The following is a 23,858-nucleotide window of genomic DNA, read 5'->3' on the forward strand; positions in this document are numbered from 1 at the left end:
CACTTCTGCTCATGTGATCATGACATCACTTCTCGCCACGTATTCTAAAATTGCTTGTAAATGCAGCACCGTTGTCAACACCCAGGGCAACTGCGCTGTTTTTCTGTATGTGTGTGTGCCTGTATCAGTTTCGTGTAGGGACACCCAGACCATACTCCGAATCTACTGCTGGTGAATCGAAATTCAGACATCGCTCCGGACATATAGCAAGTGGAGTGATCTCTCAACCCTATCCCTGGCCATAACGCATGGTGGATCTGCCTACGAGCTCTATTCTGATTCTATCCTGAACCTACCCTGGGCCATGGAGGTCCACCACGTGATAATCGGAAATGCTACACTGTTGGAGCCTAAAGATACTGAGGTCAGACTTCCGAAAGACAATGACGATGGTGTATGTTGAATCATAACGGGGGTATAGATCTGACACGGAAAATTACGATTTCAGTGAATCGATAGCCGTAAGGGGACTGAAAGATTTTACGTGTAAAATTATGTCCAGTCATCAGGAGGATATAGATTTACATGATAAACTGATATTTCCCTAGTAACAGTCGTCAGGAGGAGCTATTTCTGATACCTTGCTCATTGTCAAACTCACCAGATTGGCGCTGCAATCGTAATATTTCATTGTAATTACGGTAATAAACATGCGGCTTGTTTCCTAGGACGGCTCTGGCTGGAGTTTCGTTTGTAAATATACCAGTGCTGGTATCCAGAATAGTATATAAGGAAAAACTGGCCACACACAAAGGGTATCGATTTAATTAATTAATGGGTCAGTCTGACAGAGAATATTTCCAAGCATCCACAGCAACAGATTTACCACATATCCACTACTTTATTCAGGGCAAAAGAGGGGTTAGTGCGGTACACGACAGACGCTTGCTGGGTAGGAAGTAGGCACTTGAGAGAGAAAGAGAGAGAGAATGAGAAGGGGAGAGAGAGGGGCGGGGGGGAGGGGCATTTGTTTCAACAGGAATTTCTCAGGCATCAATATCAAAGAGCTGCCACCACCTGATACCTTGTTCGACAAGAAGTAACCGGTGGGGTGAGGGTGACGGGAGGAGGATTGGAAGGAGGAGTGGTGGTGAGGAGTTGCTACTACTACTGTCCTCTGGTGGTGGTATTGTGAACTAAATCAGTCAGTATCTGCATGGCAGAGCGAGAGTATAAAGGAACTGCTTCCACTGATTTGGTATGAAAGGTGTGTGTTTGGGAGCAGATTGTGCAGGTACTATAACAAGAAGCAGCCTCTTGAGGTGGGAATTCCCCAGAAAATGACGCTGCCACGAATAAAAGGGACCTGGCTGCCAGACGATCACAATAATATTAGCTTGCATCTGTTGTCATGGCCAGCAGAGATCACCTGCCGTTGATTATGCATTGTGTAATTTCAATATTGATCGACAATCTCTGTACTGGCAACGTGCTAATACTGGGAGCTGTGCACATAACGGTAGATGGCCGGCGACACTTGCGGTGTTGCAGAAGCATGTGCACTGTGGCTTCCAGTGGGCGGCGTGTGGTGCACCCTCTCGGCTGGCTCGAACACCAGCACACGTTGCAGCCCAGTGATCGCTAGATATATTTAGAGCGATCTGTGACACTGTAATTACATGTTGTTAGTGGTTCATGAGGGCATTCCTTATAGGATTGGAATAAAAAGGCGCATGAGTTGTTTAAATGTTCAGAATGTTCAAATGATCATATGTGTGTGAATTCCTAAGGGACCAAACTGCTGAGGTCGTCGGTCCCTAGACTTACACACTACTTAAACTAACTTACGCTATGAAAAACATACACACTAATGCCCGAGGGAGGACGCGAACCTCCAGTGGGAGGCACTGCGCAATCTGTAACATGGCGCCTCAAACTGCGAGGCCACTTCACGCGGCTTTAAATATTTCAGACGCTGTATCCCATAAATTGTTTAAATAAACAATATTCCACATACTGCAATAGATTTCCCGCCAATAAATATTTTCAGAAGGGGGCTGTATCCACCAAGGACAATGTCCCACACAAAAAGCATATTGGTTTAATTAATTAGTCAATCAAGTTGGTAAAGTGGGAGGGGGGTTGTTTGAATAACTCAGTCCTGACCTGAAGCAGCTCATCTTCAATGAAAAAATACCAAAAGTGGCACATTTGAGCTATTTCCCGAGAATTTTTTTCGATCGATTTAATTAATTATTGAATTGTCCACTCCTGATAGCTGAGTGGTCAGCGCGATGGCATGTCATACCTAACGGCCTGGGTTCGATTCTCGGCTTGGTTGGAGATTTTCTCCGCTCATTGACTGGGTGTTGTGTTGTCCTTATCATCATCATTTCATCCCCAAGTCGCCGAAGTGGCGTCAACTCGAAAGACTTGCACCAGGCGAACAGTCTACCCAACGGGAGGCCCTAGCCACGTGGCATTTCCATTTTCCAGTTATTGTTATTGAATTAATTTTATATCAAATGTGGTGTAATTGAACAGAACAGTAGGTTAAAGGAGGGGGGGGACAATAAAAGTGCACCAGAGACTCCCTTCAAAAGTGCGCAAAATTCAATAAGTTGTAACACGTCCTTTTTATTTATCCGCTCGTTCGGGATCAAAATAGCAGCCCAAAATCTAGATAATTGATTAATGTGACCGTGTACCTAATGGGCTGGCAATCGGATTGGACTGCTCAGGGGATGTTACATTCCGTATTGTCCTTCGCAAATACTGTAATAAGTACTGTTTGGTGGTAAGAAGGACACAACACAGTTTCACAAACAAGATCTATATTCTTAGCAAAAGCACAAAATAAGGAGACAGCCACTGCCTTCGTCAATACACTGTAAATGACGGCTAATCTCAGCACAGGTTTCTTTAGTTATTCTTAATCGTCACACGCAACATCCAATCACTGTAATCCAAGTAATGCCGACGCGGTAGACGCGGAAGTTCAATAGCGGCACTTAATATCACTGAAATCACTCTGTAATTAAACTTTCTCACTTTCCCGTATAATACTAACACAAAGGGGTTAAACCGCGGCGATGGCCACTCCCTTTGTCGATAATTTACATTAATTCAACTGCTGGATTCTGCACAGCTCTGCCCGCCTTGCGGGAACCTACCACACCCTTACTCGGCACTTTCCACACTACTCTCCGCCCAGTCCTTCCCGCCTCGCGGGAATCTACCCAAGCAGCACTCGGCACTCCGGTGAATCCCCTCTAGCTCTCGCGCCCTGCACACACTACTCGATAGTTGCCCTGTCGACCTGTGTGAGCGCAACTTAGCAGTAAGGGCCTGCGGACCCCTTACATCCCTGCCCTCAAAAACTTCTTTTGAACCGCAGGTGAAAAAGAATCGGCAAGGGATTTAAAAACATAGTTACATTGAACAAAACATGCAATACAAATAATTAATGAATTTACAATTTGCAAATTAATCCTGGACTCCGGTAGTGGGCTGCCTCCACAACAATTTCTACAAAAAGGTTATTACATCACATAAATGGCATTGTCCAAATTTACAATTTTTCCTCTCAACCAGCAATAGTCCTCTCTAGTCCAATATCAGATGACAACACACAACATATACACTCAAATATTCTTACCTAAACACAGAACATATGAATTATTACTACAACATAGTTATTACAAGTTTTATATTCATTCTGAGACAATCTTCGACATGAAATATGCAACTCTAATTGTAATACATCACAAAGCACAATGTAAATAAACCCTTCCCTCTCTCAAATGTCCATTTTACAGCTAAATGATCTAACCATGTCATAGCAGGTTTATTCGGGTCCTTGTAGCCCTCACTCTTGACCGGACCTCACCTGGAGTGTCCTTCGGTTTTTCGATTCCTCCGCCTCTTCCTCGGAAATCAGACGAATTACCGAAATGATTCCTTGGATCATTACCTCCCCCTCGGTTTTGATCATTAGGTTGACTGTGCCCCTGTGATCGAACAGGTTCCAACTGTTCCAGTATCTCCATCAAGGCCTCCCTATTTGTAATTAGGCTCCCAGATACAGTTTCTTGCATTCTCTGATTCAATCTTCTTTTTATCGCAGATATCATTACGTTATCACTCAGGGGTTGTTCCAAGGTCTCGTTCAATTCCCACAAGTGTTCGGCAAACTCACTCAATGTTCCCCTCCATGTACTAAGTGATTTGCGATGGAGTAGGTCTTCAATTGCTGCACATTGATGACTTGTGGACCAGTATTTCTTCAAGAATTCCTCTTCAAACTGGTCATAACTAGTAGTTCCTTCCTTCTTCCGGACTCCCCAAGTGAATGCCTCGCCTTCCATTCTATCTATTGCAAACTGAATCTTGTCTGTGTCCTTAAGATGTGCTGGGAAAACTCCTTTTAGCCATTTCATAAATATCATTGGGTGCAATCCTCCTTTCGGTCTAAATTTCTGCCCTGTATTACTTTGGATGCACCGATTATCACTGCTCATCAATGTAACGACCTTACCTCCCCCAATTGCTAAGGTGGCATTGCTAATTCGTTTATCAATTTCTTCTGTCTTGCTCTCCAATTGCTGCACTCTCTTATTATCCTCTTCTCGTTGCACGGCTATAACATTTCTCAGATTGACAGCTAGTTGGTTCTGCCTATCTCCTATCCCCTTAACCGCCTCGTTGCATTGTTTCTGCATCTGCGTCACCTTGGCGATTCGATGATTGCAATTTGTTTCCACTTCGTTGATTCTTTCTCCCAATTCGGCTTTCGTTTCTTCAATATTATCTTCTATCTTTTTTGTTAATTTTCCTTCCACTTTCTCCACGCCTCCCTGGACTTGGTCTATGTTCTTCTGTAGCTTCTTCTCTCTCTCGTCGATGTCCATCTTCAGTCGTTCTTGCAGCTCCTGCATTTCCTTCTTCAAATTATACTCCATCTTCATTTGTGACGTTTTGATCTCTTGTAAATCTTCCTTTAATGATTCTCTCGTTTCTTGTGAATTCTTCTCCAACGATGCGTTAGTTTCTTGTAAACGCTTCTCTAACGATTCTCTTGTTTCTTGGGAACTCTTCACTAACGATTCTTGTAAATCTTCCTTTAGTGATTTGTTATTTTCTTGTATACGCTTCTCTAACGATTCTCTTGTTTCTTGTGAACTCTTCTCTACTGATTTGTGTAACCTTTCTTCCCTCTCTCTACTTTCTTTTAGCAAGGCCGCCAACATCGACCGCATATCTGCATCCTCTGAAACTGGCCTAGCTCTCATCGCTTGTCCCGGTGTCTCAGGGTAACTAGTTGAATGTGCTGATGGGCTTCCTAATGACAATCCACAATCACTAATTCCTGAATCATCTTTGTCTTCCTGTCCTATCCCTTTCCTCTCAACTACTGCCTCACAGACCTGCTTATCTTCAAAAGACATGTTTGGTTTATTTTTAATGCCCAGGCAAGTAATACAAAATAACCTCCAATAACCCAAAACACTCCTAATTATCATGAAACTAATCAAACAGTCCCTGCAATCCTTTCAGTTAATTCCCAAAATGATACAACATGCATTAGTACTGAACATAACAGCCCTCAAAAACCTAAATTTCCAGTAACAATTTCCACATACACAGTTTATGTAAAAATTTTTTAAACAAGATAATCATAACTCTCACAAAATCTATAAATGCAAATTCATTAAAACAATTATCATTTATACAATGCAGTGTGCACAAATAAGCATGCTAGACTTCATAGTATGTTTCACAACTTTTCCTAATGTAAATATCAGTTAAAAACTGTTTATTTATTGCGAATATTGCACACTGCAATTTACTGTTATTTTAACCCGTCGTCTTCACTCACCAACCGACGTTACCGCGAGTCACGATGTTTTGACGTTTGAGATGGGCGTGGTTGTGCCGCCGCTGGAGCTCGCGTGAAGTTGAAGATCAGCTGCAAGGCGACGTAGTTCCCCGTCGGCCGCTCCGTGGCGCTGCAGGCGGGCGTAGTTCGTAGTTCGGCCGCTAGATGCCGGAACTGTGCTCGTTGTCTCGAAGTTGCGTCGCTCGCCGTGGTGTCGTGTGAAATCACCTCGCAGATCGAAGCTCTTTGGTGCGACTGCTACGTGGCTCTGCGTGACGTCACTCACTAATTGCGTCGCCACAATACGTTATCGGCAGCATACCAGTTTCTGGGTCCACACGAAACCGTCCGATTTTCACCGTTCAAAAGGCAATTTCGGTCAACATATTACCACAAAACACCTTTCTGACAACTTTTGTGACGAAATCTTGGCTCGCCTCACTATTTTACTGTTCACACGTGTCTCTCTTTAGTGTCCACTTTTCACAGTTTTCGCGCGGATTTTCGCATTTGCACTTTACAACACAGTTTATTGACGCTATTGTTCTATTTAATATGGCAAGAAAAACAGTTTTGTCACAATCGTAAGATATTATTACTTCGTATTGTTCAAAAAATGCACTGTTCCTTATCGCAATTTTAACGTTCATGCACTGTCCCGATTCCACATTGAAAAAATTAGTATGACTCGTCCGAAAATTGCACTTGTCCTTTCACGGTAAGCCAAGGGTGTAACACATCCTTTTTATTTATCCGCTCGTTCGGGATCAAAATAGCAGCCCAAAATCTAGATAATTGATTAATGTGACCGTGTACCTAATGGGCTGGCAATCGGATTGGACTGCTCAGGGGATGTTACATTCCGTATTGTCCTTCGCAAATACTGTAATAAGTACTGTTTGGTGGTAAGAAGGACACAACACAGTTTCACAAACAAGATCTATATTCTTAGCAAAAGCACAAAATAAGGAGACAGCCACTGCCTTCGTCAATACACTGTAAATGACGGCTAATCTCAGCACAGGTTTCTTTAGTTATTCTTAATCGTCACACGCAACATCCAATCACTGTAATCCAAGTAATGCCGACGCGGTAGACGCGGAAGTTCAATAGCGGCACTTAATATCACTGAAATCACTCTGTAATTAAACTTTCTCACTTTCCCGTATAATACTAACACAAAGGGGTTAAACCGCGGCGATGGCCACTCCCTTTGTCGATAATTTACATTAATTCAACTGCTGGATTCTGCACAGCTCTGCCCGCCTTGCGGGAACCTACCACACCCTTACTCGGCACTTTCCACACTACTCTCCGCCCAGTCCTTCCCGCCTCGCGGGAATCTACCCAAGCAGCACTCGGCACTCCGGTGAATCCCCTCTAGCTCTCGCGCCCTGCACACACTACTCGATAGTTGCCCTGTCGACCTGTGTGAGCGCAACTTAGCAGTAAGGGCCTGCAGACCCCTTACAAAGTGCACTCATATCAGTAGGAATGGAAGGGAGGGGATGGGGAGATAGGGGTCGGGGCAAAGGGATAGGGCTGACTTTTCCTGCCAATTTCGAGCAGACCAGCACCCAAAATAAAGAAAATAAACTATTATACGTCCTTCTTCTCCAGCAGCTCAGCACAGTCCTTTTCCTGCCTGTTTCCAGATGGGGAGGGAAAGGGAGGGCTAAAGGGTTTCCCAGGAGGTGAGGAGGTGATTAATTGATCATTTTAATTAATTAGACAATTAATTTGATATCAAAAGTGTGCTTGTATCTGTGAGGGGTAGGGTACAGGGGTGGGTATTTCACAGAAGGGTGGGAGAGGTGGAGGTGAGGAGGAGGGGTGAGGGGTTTCCCAGAAGGAAAGATTATCCTCAGGGGGTCATAAAACGATTAACAGAACAATAAGTTAAGGGGAGAGCAAGGGGGGGGGAGGGGGTTGCATTGAAAACCACTTAGCAGAACAATAGGTGAAGATCATAAGTCAATCAGCTCTCTCAATTTAATTAATTTGCATATCAGTTTGATATCAAAATGTGCTTGAGCCACTCTTCCCCTACTACTCACACATTCTCAATATCCAAGCCTATACCATGCCCTGTTTGTTTGAAATGCACACTATGGCACTTCTCTTCATTTTAGTGCTGGGTACTTTAAGTGCTTTCACATAAAAACTTACGGGTTTTGATTTACTTAACTCAGCAGACCTGAGACTAATGGAGTAGAAACCAAACGTTAGAACTCTATTATGCATGTGATATGCACGCTAATATCTTTATTAGTTTTTAAATTAGAGCTCGATGGGTATTAGATATAAAAAGCCGAAGACTGTACACGTTGTTTCACCAAACGATTTCACCTTTAGTATCATATTCCAAGTTAAATATAGTAGTGACTTGCTTGCATTCAGACAAAAAGTCGCAAGAAACTCATAAAACAGTGACAAACTTCTTTTCGTTAACTTCTTACCACTGTGATAACGACATTAACTTTGTATTTTTAATGAAACTATACTGATTGTTTTGCTTCAAAATATCAGTTCCCGATTAGGCACAATGTTGTGATCTCGAAGAATGAATTATATTGTCTGCAGTTCTTGTGGTGAATTGAATCACGCACGCCAGCCGATGTGGCCGAGCGGTTCTAGGCTCTACAGTCTGGAACCGCGAGACCGCTACGGTTGCAGGCTCGAATCCTGCCTCGGGCATGGATGTGTGTGACGTCCTTAGGCTGGTTATGTTTAAGTATTTCTAAGTTCTAGGTAACTGATGACCTCAGAAGTTAAGTCGCATAGTGCTCAGAGCCATTTTTTGAATCACGCACCTTCCAGAAGTTTCTGCCACGCATGACGGAAATAAAAGGGAAGTTAGACTCATGTGTTTAGATTCTGCCAAGAGCGTTTCACAATACCTATTACAGGCTTCTAGGGTTTTAGAAGGGATTAAGTAGAAAAGTTTTCCCAAGGAACCCATATCCAGAAACGTACCGATTGAATATAAAATAAGTTTGAAGATCGGATCACTTGCTAATCTCTCGCTTCACCACAAGCACACAGACAATGCGTTCTGACCTGCGAGCTGTAAGGAGCCCATGGCCGTCGGGTTCCCTTCTATATGAGAAAGCGCGTCCTCTTCAAAATCTAGAGTGTGACGCGTCGGTGGAGCTCCACGGTCAACGGTCCCAGTTGCGAACCTATCAGTTTGTCGCAGCCTTTGTTGTAACTGGACGAAAATGGTATGTGATGTCCTAATTACAAGGACTGAAGATGGCGCTCTCAGCTCAGTTTGTTGCAATCTACCATCGGCCATCCACGTTTAGGTTTCCTGTGATTTCCTTAAATCACTCCAAGCATATTTTGGGATGGTTACTTTGAAATGGCACATCTGATTTTTTTCCCCATCCTTAACTAAACACTTCGAGCTCGTGCTCTGTCCCTAACGACCTCGTTGTCGACGGGACTTTAAACTCTATTTTCGTCCGTTCGTTCCTTTCTTCCTTCAGTTTCTGTGCGTACTGTGAAGCGCGAGATTTGAAGGTGATCCGATTTCATAACTTGTTCTATATCCTAATGGTAGAATACTTTATCTTTCATCAGTTCCTTATTTATACAAATGATATGCCCTCTAGTATTAAGGGTAACTATAAAATACACTCCTGGAAATGGAAAAAAGAACACATTGACACCGGTGTGTCAGACCCACCATACTTGCTCCGGACACTGCGAGAGGGCTGTACAAGCAATGATCACACGGACGGCACAGCGGACACACCAGGAACCGCGGTGTTGGCCGTCGAATGGCGCTAGCTGCGCAGCATTTGTGCACCGCCGCCGTCAGTGTAAGCCAGTTTGCCGTGGCATACGGAGCTCCATCGCAGTCTTTAACACTGGTAGCATGCCGCGACAGCGTGGACGTGAACCGTATGTGCAGTTGACGGACTTTGAGCGAGGGCGTATAGTGGGCATGCGGGAGGCCGGGTGGACGTACCGCCGAATTGCTCAACACGTGGGGCGTGAGGTCTCCACAGTACATCGATGTTGTCGCCAGTGGTCGGCGGAAGGTGCACGTGCCCGTCGACCTGGGACCGGACCGCAGCGACGCACGGATGCACGCCAAGACCGTAGGATCCTACGCAGTGCCGTAGGGGACCGCACCGCCACTTCCCAGCAAATTAGGGACACTGTTGCTCCTGGGGTATCGGCGAGGACCATTCGCAACCGTCTCCATGAAGCTGGGCTACGGTCCCGCACACCGTTAGGCCGTCTTCCGCTCACGCCCCAACATCGTGCAGCCCGCCTCCAGTGGTGTCGCGACAGGCGTGAATGGAGGGACGAATGGAGACGTGTCGTCTTCAGCGATGAGAGTCGCTTCTGCCTTGGTGCCAATGATGGTCGTATGCGTGTTTGGCGCCGTGCAGGTGAGCGCCACAATCAGGAATGCATACGACCGAGGCACACAGGGCCAACACCCGGCATCATGGTGTGGGGAGCGATCTCCTACACTGGCCGTACACCACTGGTGATTGTCGAGGGGACACTGAATAGTGCACGGTACATCCAAACCGTCATCGAACCCATCGTTCTACCATTCCTAGACCGGCAAGGGAACTTGCTGTTCCAACAGGACAATGCACGTCCGCATGTATCCCGTGCCACCCAACGTGCTCTAGAAGGTGTAAGTCAACTACCCTGGCCAGCAAGATCTCCGGATCTGTCCCCCATTGAGCATGTTTGGGACTGGATGAAGCGTCGTCTCACGCGGTCTGCACGTCCAGCACGAACGCTGGTCCAACTGAGGCGCCAGGTGGAAATGGCATGGCAAGCCGTTCCACAGGACTACATCCAGCATCTCTACGATCGTCTCCATGGGAGAATAGCAGCCTGCATTGCTGCGAAAGGTGGATATACACTGTACTAGTTCCGACATTGTGCATGCTCTGTTGCCTGTGTCTATGTGCCTGTGGTTCTGTCAGTGTGATCATGTGATGTATCTGACCCCAGGAATGTGTCAATAAAGTTTCCCCTTCCTGGGACAATGAATTCACGGTGTTCTTATTTCATTTTCCAGGAGTGTATTTCTGTTTGCTGATGACACTAGCTTGGTAGTAAAGGATGTTGTGTGTAACATTTACTCGGTTTCAAATAGTGCAGTTCATGACATAAGTTCATGGCTAGTAGAAAATAAACTAACTCTAAATCACAGTAAGACTCAGTTTTTACAGTTTCAAACCCACAATTCATTAAACCTGACGTTTTAATTTCACAGAATGGGCATATGATTAGTGAAACTGAACAGTTCAAATTTCTAGGTCCTCATATGGATAGTAAACTGTCGTGGAAAGCCCACGTTCAGGATCTTGTTCAAAGACAATGTTACCGTTTTTACTATTCGAACGGTATCTGAAGTAACTGATCGTTCGACACGAAAATTAGTCTACTTTGCTTATATTCATTCGCTTATGTTGTATGGTATTATATATCAGGGTAACTTTTACCCTTCTAAAAGAATATTTTTGGCTCAGAAACGGGAGGCTCGGGCAGTAAGTGGTACAAGTTTATGAACCTCTTGTCGACTCCCGTTCACATGTCTGGATATTTTGACATTGGCCTCTCAATATATACATACATACACACACACACACACACACACACACACACACACACACACACACATATATATATATATATATATATATATATATATATATATATATATATATATTCCTTACTGTCTTTTCTTGTTAATAATATTAGTTTATTCCCATGAATAAGCAGCTTTCCCTCAGTTAACACTCGGCAGAAAACAAACTCTTGTGCAGAAAGGTGTGCAGTATGCTGCTGCATCCATTTTAAATGAGCTGCCACAAGAATTCAAATATCGTAGCAGTAATCCATGCGCTTTCAGATCGAAACTGAAGAGTTTCCTCATAGGTCACTCCTTCTATTCCGTCGAGGAGTTCCTTGAAAAATTAATCTGATTCTTGTTGTATTGCTGATTTCGTTTATTGAAGCTTATGGCTTTACTTTTTTCGGGTTCATAAATATTTTGTTTTTATCTGTTATTACTTTTACGTTTTGTAATTTCATGTACTGACACGTTCCAACACTTTGGAGATTTGCTCGTCAATTTGTTCCTACGGAACTTGACATATAAATAAACAAATAAATCAAGTGACGATCAAAAAGTTGCGTTCGAAGTCGAGCTGTCGGGAATAGTTATGCCAATCGGGCAAAACCACAGTGAACAATGAGGCAAAAATCCTACCGACGCACCAGATTGAAGATACCCGTTTGGTGGAGCATCATACCGTGCTGCTGCATGGACACTGTAAGTGCCTGTTTCACATCCTCGTCCGACAGAAATCGTCAGCCCTTCAAAGCCTTTTTCCAACGAACCGAAGTCGTGATAATCGCTTAGGGAGAGTTCAGGAATACAGGTCTGGTGCTTGAGTGTCTTCTTGTCAGTAATGGTTGAGGCTGGCCTCTCCCATCGACGGTGTCTTGTGTCGAACCGCGACCAGCATGGAACCTGGTACATCATTTTACAACGGTAGTTTTCGACAGAAGTGCTACCCATAAATATTCTTCATTCCGCCATGGATGTCTACCGATGTTTGATCTTCGGCAGCGAAGAAAAATATAACAGCACGTTGGTCCTGTTTGAACGCGTGTGGTAACACCGCACGCACAGCGGAAAGACACGTCTTGCCTAAATGTCGGTATTTAAATACCACCATCGGAGTCGCGTCACATCTACATCTACATGGATACTCTGCAAATCACATTTAAGTGCCTGGCAGAGGGTTCATAGAACCACCTTCACAATTTTCTATTATTCCAATCTCGTATAGCGCGCGGAAAGAACGAACACCTATATCTTTCCGTGCGAGCTCTGATTTCCCTTATTTTATTGTGGTGAACGTTTCGCCCTTTGTAGGTCGGTGTCAACAAAATATTTTCGGAATCGGAGGAGAAAGTTGGTGATTGGATTTTCTTGAGAAGATTCCGTCGCAATGAAAAACGCCTTTCTTTTAGTGATTTCCAGCCCAAATCCTGTATCATTTCTGTGACACTCTCTCCCATATTTCGCAATAATACAAAACGTTCTGCCTTTCTTTGAACTTTTTCCATGTACTCCGTCAGTCCTTTGTGGTAAGGATCCCACACCGCGCATCAGTATTCTAAAAGAGGACGGACAAGAGACAAGAGTAGTGTAGGAAGTCTCTTTAGTAGGTCTGTTACATTTTCTAAGTGTCCTGCCAACAAAACGCAGCCTTTGGTTAGCCATCCCCACAACATTTTCTATGTGTTCTTTCCAATTTAAGTTGTTCGCAATAGTAATACCTAGGTATTTAGTTGAATTTATCGCTTTTAGATTAGACTGATTTATCGTGTAACCGTTATATATACGCCGCAGCAGCGCCCTCAAATGGAACCATTTTTATCGCGCCTTATATCAAGTCCCTCTACAACCCATAGAAGCCTGCAATAGGATTTGTAAAACACCCTGTACATCGTATGTCCCGAATAAAACGTTAGGTTTTGGACTTTATTTCCACTCTATTTCAACATTTCTTTTTACTGTTGCTGCTATGCAAATCATGACATACATAAGACGAATAGTGTCAGAAAGACATCTCCACTATGCACTGAGATCTTTTGTCAATTAAGTTAGCTGCTTGATGTGGAGGCCAAGTTAATAATCTCATATACAGATACACATGGTAGGGAGAGTTCATTAAACCACAACACACTATAACTGCAGTTGTGGAAAACCCCGATAACTGTTCGTAGATAACATTGATGAAGGCATGTCACCTGATTCATTAAATTTTCCGTTTATTTCTACTCTGCAGCAATCCAAACTATAGCTTTACTCCAGCCTTCTTTCGTCACAGCGTCACAATCATCATGCATTTACATGAGTTCCAATACAGAATTTGTACTACCCCACCGCCTGCACCTTTAGGTAATCAACCTGTATTTAGATGCCCAATGAAGACTGTAATCTATCATTTGATGTACAAGTATTTTTATTAAAGTTAAATTATGGTCCTACAGACTTCAAAAGGGTGTAGGAATAGAGACATTGCAATTTAATTTTGTGATTAGGTGAGATACGTATGTAATGAAAGTCAAAATTGCCATTAAATTCTATTGTTTATTAGAAATCCTCACACAAAATAAGTGCAATACTTGTACTGAATTATAACATAAACGCCGGCCGGTGTGGCCGTGCGGTTCTAGGCGCTTCAGTCTGGAACCGCGTGACCGCTACGGTCGCAGGTTCGAATCCTGCCTCGGGCATGGATGTGTGTGCTGTCCTTAGGTTAGTTAGGTTTAATTAGTTCTAAGTTCTAGGCGACTGATGACCTCAGAAGTTAAGTCGCATAGTGCTCAGAGCCATTTGAACCATTTATAACATAAACGTGTTTGATAACATCCTACTTACTGACAAATTATCACGAGAATATGAAACAGTGACAATTAGCTAAAGTTGGCGGCGATTCAGATAAGGAACCGGTAAGTAGGTTATTACAATGCAGCGTCTTTGTGTTGTCCGCCAGTGCTGCTGTCATCGGCAGCCGTGTCGGATGATGCCTGTGAATCCCGGAAAGCTACCTAGTGCAAACGTGACATCATGCTCCAGCTGGAGCTGCAAAGTGAAATGACTGTTTCTCACAACGAATTCTGCGAACACAATTCGAAGTGATTCTCTGACGAGCAGCGGACGAAGTGGCCCACCTCAGTTCCTCCTGTCCTCCCTCGTAACATCCTAGCCTCTCACAAGGAGACATCGAATGAAAAGTGTCAATTCTCCTAGAGCATCCTCCCACTTCACAATAATCTTCCAAATCGACTACCTCTGACCAGGTTGACCAATAAAATTCCCGCATTTTCGCGCCCAGAGGCGTACAGCTAAAGAAAGGAATGTGTTTTTGCTCTCGAGAAATAAAACGCCTACGAGTATTTATGTATTGCCAATCATTATCGGATAATCTTCAACACAGATAAAGAAACACGCTAGTATATCGATAACGCGAAAGTGGACGAAACGGTCAGTTTTACCGTCTTTCAAATTTTCTTACACTGTGACTTTGCCTCTCCTTCTCTGCTACATTCCAAATCAGTCTTGTGGAACTTACGTCTAACTATACAGCAATAAAAGCAGTGTAACAAAAGATTTTTCTACTAAAATCTTGTCTAAGGAGTACGCATTTCAATACTGAATCTCCATATCGAGAAAAGTTAAGCAATACGTGATGTTTACGTGACTCTTAAGTTTCCGTGAAGAGTGGCGTCTATTTCGGTGCGGATGGCCATTCAGTCGGCCAGACAACAACTCAGAAGTCTCAAAATTCCCCAATTTTTACTCCGTAATTTCTTATGAGGCTTACTAATGTGTTGTATTGCTGAATCTGTCTCAAGCAGACTAGCTAGTCTGGCACAAAAAAAAACATAGTTTCGTATAAGAAACTAACTACCTATTAAGGAGTGCTAATATCACTAAAGGTACGACATAGTAAACTGTAGCCCTTACGCATAGCTTTCGAAGATGACTATTCCACTTTCCGGCAGGGGCATTGCTTTGCTATTACTTCGACAATTTCCAGATACTACCAGGCACGCACCAAAAGTGAAGGAGAGAGTCGTTCGGGTTTCACACGCAGTTGAGCTTCACCAAAACCAAACAAACAATTTGCAGATGCGATGAAATATTAATACATATGTGGAGGGTATATGTAATTACACGTGAAATCAATGAACAAAGGCAGTAAAGTCGTTCTCAGTCAGTAGCATCGATTGGCGAGAAATTATTTGAGGAGGAAATTTCTGAGAATGTACATTTGGTGCACAGCCTTGTATGGTAGCGAAACATAAGTTATGGGAAAACAAGAACAGAAGAGAATCGGAGCTTTTGATATTTGTTATTACAGAAGAATGTTGAATATTAGGTGGACTAATAAGGTAAAGAATGAGAAGATTCTCCTCAGAATCGACGAGCAATGTAATATATAGAAAAGACAGACAAGAAGAAGGTACGGGATGACAGGACACCTGTTAAGACATCAGGGAATAGCTTCAACGGTACTAGAGGGAGCTGCAAAGGGTAAGAACCGTAGAGGAGGACAGAGATTGGAATACATCCAGCAAATAATTGAGGATACAGGTTGCAAGAGCCACTCTAAGATGAAGAGGTTGGCACAGGAGAGGAATTCGAGGCTGCATCAAACCAGTAAAAAAAATGATGTCTCAAAAAAGAATTCTTCAGGTAGAATGCGCTTCGCTTATCTGATCACATAGGAAGTTGTTTTTGACTGTTTCCTGGTCTTCAAATTTCTCTTCTGCATTTTAGTCTATATGATAAAACTTATTTTAGTTTCTATCCTTCTTGCATTACTTTCTATAATTCTGTTTCGTATTTAAAAAATATTCAGTTCTCCTCATGCATCATTTTTATAGTCATCCATTCGTGTGCAGCATCACAAATATCTCAGGAATCTCATTTTTGATCCCAGTGTCTTACAGAGATATCTAATTTACGTCGTCCATCTCTCTGAGTATACGGAAAATCTGGCACAGACGTAAATTTACAAAATTTTATTTTTGTTTCTTTTCTCGTTTTGGTAATAATAGTCTTCAGATTATTCCGTACAAAACCTTTTGTTTATTGTGTTTGCACTCGATGTAATAATCAATGTTATTGGTTATGTCACAGCCAAGGTATTGAAAGTGACACATGTTCAGTAGGTGTCATATCAAGAGTCATTTTTATTCAGATTGGATATTTACTCGTATTACGTCGCGAGCAGCTCTGTTGAAGGTAATACGCAGATCTCTGAAGGTCGTCCTCATTTTGATGAACTTGGTCACCGGCAAACAGCTTTGTATTGAAGGCCATTAATTCATTTTTTTAAATTCTAGCCATGTTCTTAGCTTCCGTTCTCTATCATTTATGTATATCTATGTACCTGCTCAAATGCTACTCTGAGTTGAAGAATTTGGCACAAGAGCAGAATTCGTATCGGACCTCATCAAACCGGTCATAAAACTGATGACTCAAAAGAATGCACGTCTTAAGACGGTGTAAAGGATGAGCAACATTCCTGATGCACACGATGGCTGATATAAATTTCTTAACGCAATAAGTTTTCTGTTTTCATTACATTTGTGCATGTGGTATGAGGGTTTTATGACGTCTACAAGATATCAGGCGTTCTCACGTGTTTTGCTGTTAAATAGTACGTGGCACTTTATGCTGAGTCAACGTGTCCTGACCAGCTGTGTTCTCCTATGAAACTATCATAGTCTTGCTACTGCAATAGCTGCAAAGTAATCTTAGGTGAACTGTGGAAGTTTAGAAGCAATACAAAGTTGTGTGTCAATGGCGGACTCTGAGACGTCGCCCATTCATTTTCCAGAATGGAAATGAAAAGTGGCTAGGTGAGAGGAGGAAAACATATCTCGACGAATGGATGGCAGATGGACCAAAGAAATTCTCTGTTGCATTCTAGGCGGTAGGGAAAGGCCGACAGAGCGATCTAGCTGGGCGTGAATGGATGACAGATATCATGCACGAGCGTAAAGCGTAAAGATGGAAACACTAAATTATTGAAGTGGTTTTAATCCAGCAGTGGATGTCAGGTTACTGCTAATGGTTATGATGCCGATGATGATGATTTACAGGAACAGCAATGGAACTGTTATGCAATACAGCCGTAAGATCAAGGTTAATACTTTGTGTAGCTCGGTGCGCACAAACCGGGCGTACGAGGAGTGATGTAGTCCAGCTGAGCGCCCCAGCAAGTAAGTCTGTGGCTGCCCCCCAGTCCCCAACTGGCGTCGCCCAGCCACGGGTCTCTCTCTGTTACGGCCGTCATTATGAGTACGCCTACGACGTAGGCCGCCCGACAAACAGGCAGGCGGAAGGTTTCGTGTGGGCGGCTAGACGGCGCTCGACGCTATATCACTGTTTACGACGACCGCGACCGCGTGCGGAAATATTATTAGATTATTCGCGAGGCCAGCAGGTTTGTAGTCTGCGGTGGCAGCGGCGGCGGCGACAGTGGCGGTGGCTGTCGGCGCCTTAGAAGACTGTGGCGGCGACAGCTTAATCCATTTAAAGGGGATGAGCGGACTCGGCGCCGGTTTATAGGCGACAATATCGCGACGGCCGCCCTCGAGGCGTTATTAAAAGGTGACAGTGGTGCTGAGTGTCGAGGGAAGGACACACACTGTTGCGGCGCGGCGCCGTCGTCTGGCCGGGAAGACGCCGGCTGCCGTGGCGCCAACGCCAGCGCCTGTGGCTTACCTCGCTGCGGACTCTGGCCCCAGCAGTCGCTGCCCTCGTTGGCTCGGCCCCCACGTGCAGCGCTGCGATACAAGGCCCAACCTAGCTCTCTCGGCGACTTCGTCGCTCAAATATCACGTGTTTACAAGCTCTAAACCTTTGTCACTTCAACTGAAGGATTGTTATCTCAGCACACACGAAGTTTAGAATTAAGCTCCACACGGTTTCATTTCGGGACCGACATTATTCAATCATTTTTCAGTATCTATACACATAAGTTACTAACCATGATTCTAAAGCCCGCGCGGTTGGCCGTGCGGTCTAACGCACGGCTTTCCGGGCGGGAAGGAGCGCCTGGTCCCCGGCACGTATCCGCCCGGCGGACTAGTGTCGAGGTCCGGTGAACCGGCCAGTCTGTGGTTGGTTTTTAGGCGGTTTCCCATTTGCCTCGGCGAATGCGGGCTGGTTCCCCTTATTCCGCCTCAGTTACACTATGTCGGCGATTGCTGCGCAAACAAGTTCTCCACGTACACGTACACCACCATTACTCTACCACGCAAACATAGGGGTTACACTCGTCTGGTGTGAGACGTTCCCTGGGGGGTCCACCGGGGGCCGAACGGCACAATAAGCCTGGGTTCGGTGTGGGGCGGGTGAGGGGTGAAGTGGACCACTGCGGCTGCGGCGGGGACGAAGCCTCTCCGTCGTTTCTAGGTCCCCGGTTAACATACAATACAATACAATACAACCATGATTCTAACCAGTATAGCAGTCAAGGGGCACATAATATAGATTAAGAGTGAACAAGACCCAACCTAGCTCTCTCGGCTACTTCATCGCTCCAATATCATGTGTTTACACGCTCTAAACCGTTGTCACTTCAAATGAAAGACTGTTATCTCAGCACACATGAACTTTAGAATTGTGCTCCACACTGTTTCATTTCGGGACCGACATTTTTCAATCATTTATCAATATCTATACACATAATTTGCTAATCATGGTTCAAATGGTTCAAATGGCTCTGAGCACTATGGGAGTCAACTTCCCAGGTCATTAGTCCCCTAGAACTTAGAACTACTTAAACCTAACTAACCTAAGGACATCACACACATCCATGCCCGAGGCAGGATTCGAACCTGCGACCGTAGCGGTCTCGCGGTTCCAGACTGCAGCGCCTAGAACCGCACGGCTACTTCGGCCGGCTTACTAATCATGAATCTAACCAGTATAGCAAACTTTTTAAATAAAACACCCTTCATTAACATCTAAAGCTTTATACTTCATGTTCACACATTTATTTTTCGACTTAGTCATCCTAGCAACGAGCTCATTTCTCCCAATGAGAGACCAGTATGTTGATACCATCACAGTAGAACGTTTGACTTTTGTTGATGGAGCCACAACCTAACCTCTGCCTGCTCCTCTTCGTCATTATCAAAGTAAAGTCTTGAAAGGTATTCTTTAAATTTTGGGAACAGATGAAAAATTGAAAAATTTGAGAAATATTGTATTACAGCATTGAGGTGTTGGTTTATTTTCACAACCAGTTTCAGTCTTCTGGCCTTCAACAGCGTCATGTTAGGTGCAATATATACTCGTTATCGTCAGCTGATAAACCATGAATTATCTATACTGTTCTCATATCGTAAGGTAAATTGTGTCTTCAATTACAGTATGATAACAATGTATGGCTCAAATGGCTCTAAGCACTATGGGACTTAAAATCTGAGGTCATCAGTTCCCTAGACTTGGAACTACTTAAACCTAACTAACCTAAGGACATCACACACATCCATGCCCGAGGCAGGATTCGAACCTGCGACCGTAGCAGCAGCGCGGTTCCGGACTGAAGCGCCTAGAACCACTCGGCCCCACGGCCGGAGATAACAATGAATAATTCATTGTTTTATCACCCAACTATAACGATTTTATATTTCGGCTAACATGGTGCTGTGGGTACTTTTATGAGCCTGATGATGGTCAGAGGATTGAAACTGGTTGTGCAAATAAAGTATTTTGCCAGCAAATCAAAGCAGTAATACGAAATTTATCAACTATCTAAGAGCTGTGAGACACCACCTCCTGCAAAGAGGAAAATCGGATGAGGCCAAGGCGGACCTGTACGGAGAATGATTGATGTCAGTGAGCCCAAGGCGATGGATTGTTGCAGACGTCGGCGCGTTCATTGTAGTCTGGAATTGTTATGCTGAAAGAGACGTTGCTCATTGTGGAACTCTTTGAATTCGTGCTTTCAGTTTTCCGAGAGTCTCTTAGTACCTTGCAGTGTTTATGGTGGCGCGTTTAGGCGTGAATTCCAAATGCAACACACCTTGAATATCCCGGAACACTGTGAGCATGATTTTGCCTGTTGGTGGCATGGTCTTGAATTTTTTTTGGCGTTGGTGATCCTTTGTGGTGGAACTCCATTGATGCTCTTTTGTTTTCCGTGTCAAAATAGAGGACCTAGCTTTCATCACCTGTCACAATGTTTAAAATTTTGTATTTGTGGGGATCCATAACCTCCAGACGTTTAATAAACGTAAACTTGGTCCGTAGTAGGCTGGAATTCGATCTTTATTCAATTGTGAGATTAGATTAGCTATAAACTTACCAACAAATTAGGGAACCGCGAAGTAATTTTGAAGGAATTCTGCTACCTTCGAAGCAAAATAACGTATGATGAACCAATGAACGAGGACATAAGAACAGACTAGCACAGTCAAAGATGGCATTCCCGGCCAATAGAAGTCTACTAGTATCAAGTATCGGTCTTAATGTGAGAAAAAAATTCGTGAGAATGTACTTCCGGAGCACTGTATTGTACACTTATGTTCAGAAAAAGCAGAACACCTTGAACGACTAGAGATAGGATGATACTGTCCACAGGACATATAAATTAGTATATTCCGTAGAAAGGATTAGCATTTGAAACGTGTCGGCCCGCGGGTTATGGGTCATCATCGACATCGTGGCGCAACACTAGCTACCGCTAAAATGTGCCTGCAGTTTACGTTGTCGCTATAATCCGAGTGTAATGGATCAGTGTGACTTGAGAAGACGTGTGGGATGCCTCGTAGACGTATGCGCGAACCGTACCATCGAAACAGTGCATTTGCAAGAGGGAGCATTATTGGCATGACAGAATGGGATGCATCCGTCCGGGAAAATGCTGCTCGTGTGGGACGAAATGTTTCGGCAGTACAGCGGGTATGTGCAGAATGGTTCACGGGAGACCGCAGAACTCGACGGCAAGGGTCAGACAGCAACACCCAGACCACCCCCTGAAAAGACGACACTCATCCGAATGGCATTGCAGGACGGATTTTTGTCCTCCTCAGCTCTGGCGCAACAGTAGAACAGTGTAACACATCGTTAACTATGAATAGTGGCAGTCCGTCATCGTTTATTACAGCTTGGGTTAAGTGCCCGTCGTCCACTTCGCCGTCCACCTTTGACGAATATGCAGTAACATTCTAGATGGCAATGGTGTGTGCAATGACGTCACTTGGGACGGGAATGGCATCAGATAGTGTTTTCCGTCGAATACAAGTCCTGTTCGTTTGAAAATGATGGCCTAATATTGGTTCGCCGCAGAAGTGGGAGCAGCATCACAGCGACAGCATTTGCATAAGACATACACAGCCAACTGAATCTCTTATGGTGTGGGGCGCTATTGGACACAATAACAAGTCACAGTTGGTGCGTGGCCAGAGCACTGTGCCCAGTGTGACTTACGTGAATGACATGCTGCAACCCATACCCGTACCAATTCTACACAACACCTCAGACGCCAATTTTCAGCAAGACAATCCACGATCACATGTTGCTCCAATAAAACGTTCCTTCCAGGTGTCTCAGGATGTCAGCCTTTTGTCCTGGTCCGGCAGATCACCAGACTTGTCACTACTCGGAAATGTGTGGGATACGGTGAAACAATGGGTGCAGCACTGTGTCTCAGTGCCAACCACCACACACGAACTTTGGAACCAGATAAATGCATCAAAGATGGATATACTGGATATACTATAGGTCGCCATTCGCACCTTATGCACTTCGATGCCATGAAGCATGGAACAAGTTATCAGGACCCTTGGCGGACCCTGTACCTAGTAGGCAACAGGACGCATGCTGAACCAGGGTGACTGAAATGCTAATCATTTCTGCAGAACATACCAATGTCCTGTGAATATGAATGCCGTATCTCTAGTCGTTCAAGGTGTTCTGTTTTTTTCTGAACATGAGTGTATATAGTGAATCAGTTATTGTGGGAACACTGCAAAAGAATAGACCAAAGCATACTGTAGAAGGATGTTGAAAATTAGATGGACCGATAACAGATGAGGAGGTTCCACGCAGAATCGACGAGAAGAGGAACTTGTGGGGAACATAAAAAAGTAGAAGGATAAGGATCATAGGACATATATTAAGATATTAATGAACAATTTCTGGGATATTTGACAACTAAGGATGACATGACATGTCTTAGATATCAAGAAATAGTTTCTAAGATACTTGAGGAAACTGTAGAAGATAAAAAACGCGGTAGACGATAGAAGTTGGTACATATCCAACAAATAATTGAGGACGTTTTGTCAAGAGCTACTCTGTGGTGAAGTGGTTGGAACACAAGAGGAATTCGTGTCAGGTTGCATCAAACCATTGAAAAGACTGACGACAAAAAAGAGAGAGAGAGAGAGAAACATAAGGTTTTAACGTCCAGGCTATGATGAGACATTTATATATGATATGGATTACAGGCTCGGATTGGAAAAGTATTGGGAAGAAAATTGGTGGACTCCTATTCAAAGATATCATCCTAGCATTTGCCTTAAGTAATTTCGGGAAACCGCGGAAAACTGAACTAACCACTGCGAGTCCATTGTCTTACCACTGTGCCAGCTACTTTGGATTACCTCAGCTGAGCTCCCTCGAAATAGTATGGTACAATATTAGGTCAAGAACAGTTGCTGCCTCACACTCTCTTTCGGTACCACAGCAGCTGATGCATCATCAGTACTCTGACGCTCCTAGACACACAGAATTTTTTTTTCGATTTTCCTGTCACCGTCCATAAGTATCTTTGAACCGAGCGTCGGGCTAACGTAGTTCGAGCGCTCCGCCCCCGCCCTCCCCCCTCCCCCCCCCCTCGCCCTGTCGATTGGGTACATCATTTTTTTAACGAGAACCAATATTACGTTTTTTCTGTAGGCCCTATGTGTCGCACGAAACTTCCCATGAGCAGTGTTTGTAAAGACTGTCTTCATCTTCCCACCATAAAACGAAATTAAAGACTTATTCAATGAAAATATGACTGATGATTAACTTTTGGGTTTTAATCTTATTACATATTTAGTTTTGATAGGAACTCTCCACCTCCTGCTCACATTATTAATTTCTCAGAAGTCTCACGTAATCGGCGTCTTTTCGTGGTGGTTTTTCCCCCGGTTAGTACAGAAATAAGACCAATATAACAGCGAAACCTAACAAGAGTCTATGTCGCACAATATACACTGTAAGACAAAAACAAAACGACGCACCACACAAGGAATTATCTGAATGGGACAGGAATTGGAGTAGTGGGATCAAGAGAGATACCTGGTGCACTTTTTATATCAAATTTATATGCTAATTAATGTACATTGTGACAGCTGATCGATTTATGACCTTAACCTATTGTTCTGCTAAGTGATTTATGACTCTCTGAGGATAATCTATCCTTCTGAGAAACCTCTCCTTCCCCCTCTCCCTCCACCTCCC

At 43.9% G+C, this 23,858-nt stretch overlaps 1 protein-coding gene across 1 annotated transcript; it reads right to left on the reverse strand.

Moving 5' to 3' along the window:
* Window positions 1-1,432: 1,432 nt before the first annotated feature.
* LOC126252365 (apolipoprotein A-IV-like) lies at window positions 1,433-5,189 on the reverse strand. Its single transcript, XM_049953257.1, has 2 exons — window positions 4,478-5,189; window positions 1,433-1,581 (listed from the first exon to the last, which is right to left on the reverse strand). The coding sequence occupies exons 1-2, from the start codon at window positions 5,187-5,189 to the stop codon at window positions 1,433-1,435; spliced, it is 861 nt and encodes a 286-aa protein (XP_049809214.1).
* Window positions 5,190-23,858: the final 18,669 nt, after the last annotated feature.

This window comes from Schistocerca nitens, chromosome 4 (assembly GCF_023898315.1).
Source record: "Schistocerca nitens isolate TAMUIC-IGC-003100 chromosome 4, iqSchNite1.1, whole genome shotgun sequence".
NCBI lineage: Eukaryota > Metazoa > Arthropoda > Insecta > Orthoptera > Acrididae > Schistocerca > Schistocerca nitens.

Excerpts from the sequence above, each read along its gene's own strand:
- LOC126252365 (XM_049953257.1), bottom strand. The coding sequence starts at position 5,189 with ATGTTGGCGGCCTTGCTAAAAGAAAGTAGAGAGAGGGAAGAAAGGTTA. Across the intron at positions 1,582-4,477 it reads CACCTTAGCAATTGGGGGAG|CGATCACTGGGCTGCAACGT; the intron begins GTAAGGTCGTTA and ends AAATATATCTAG.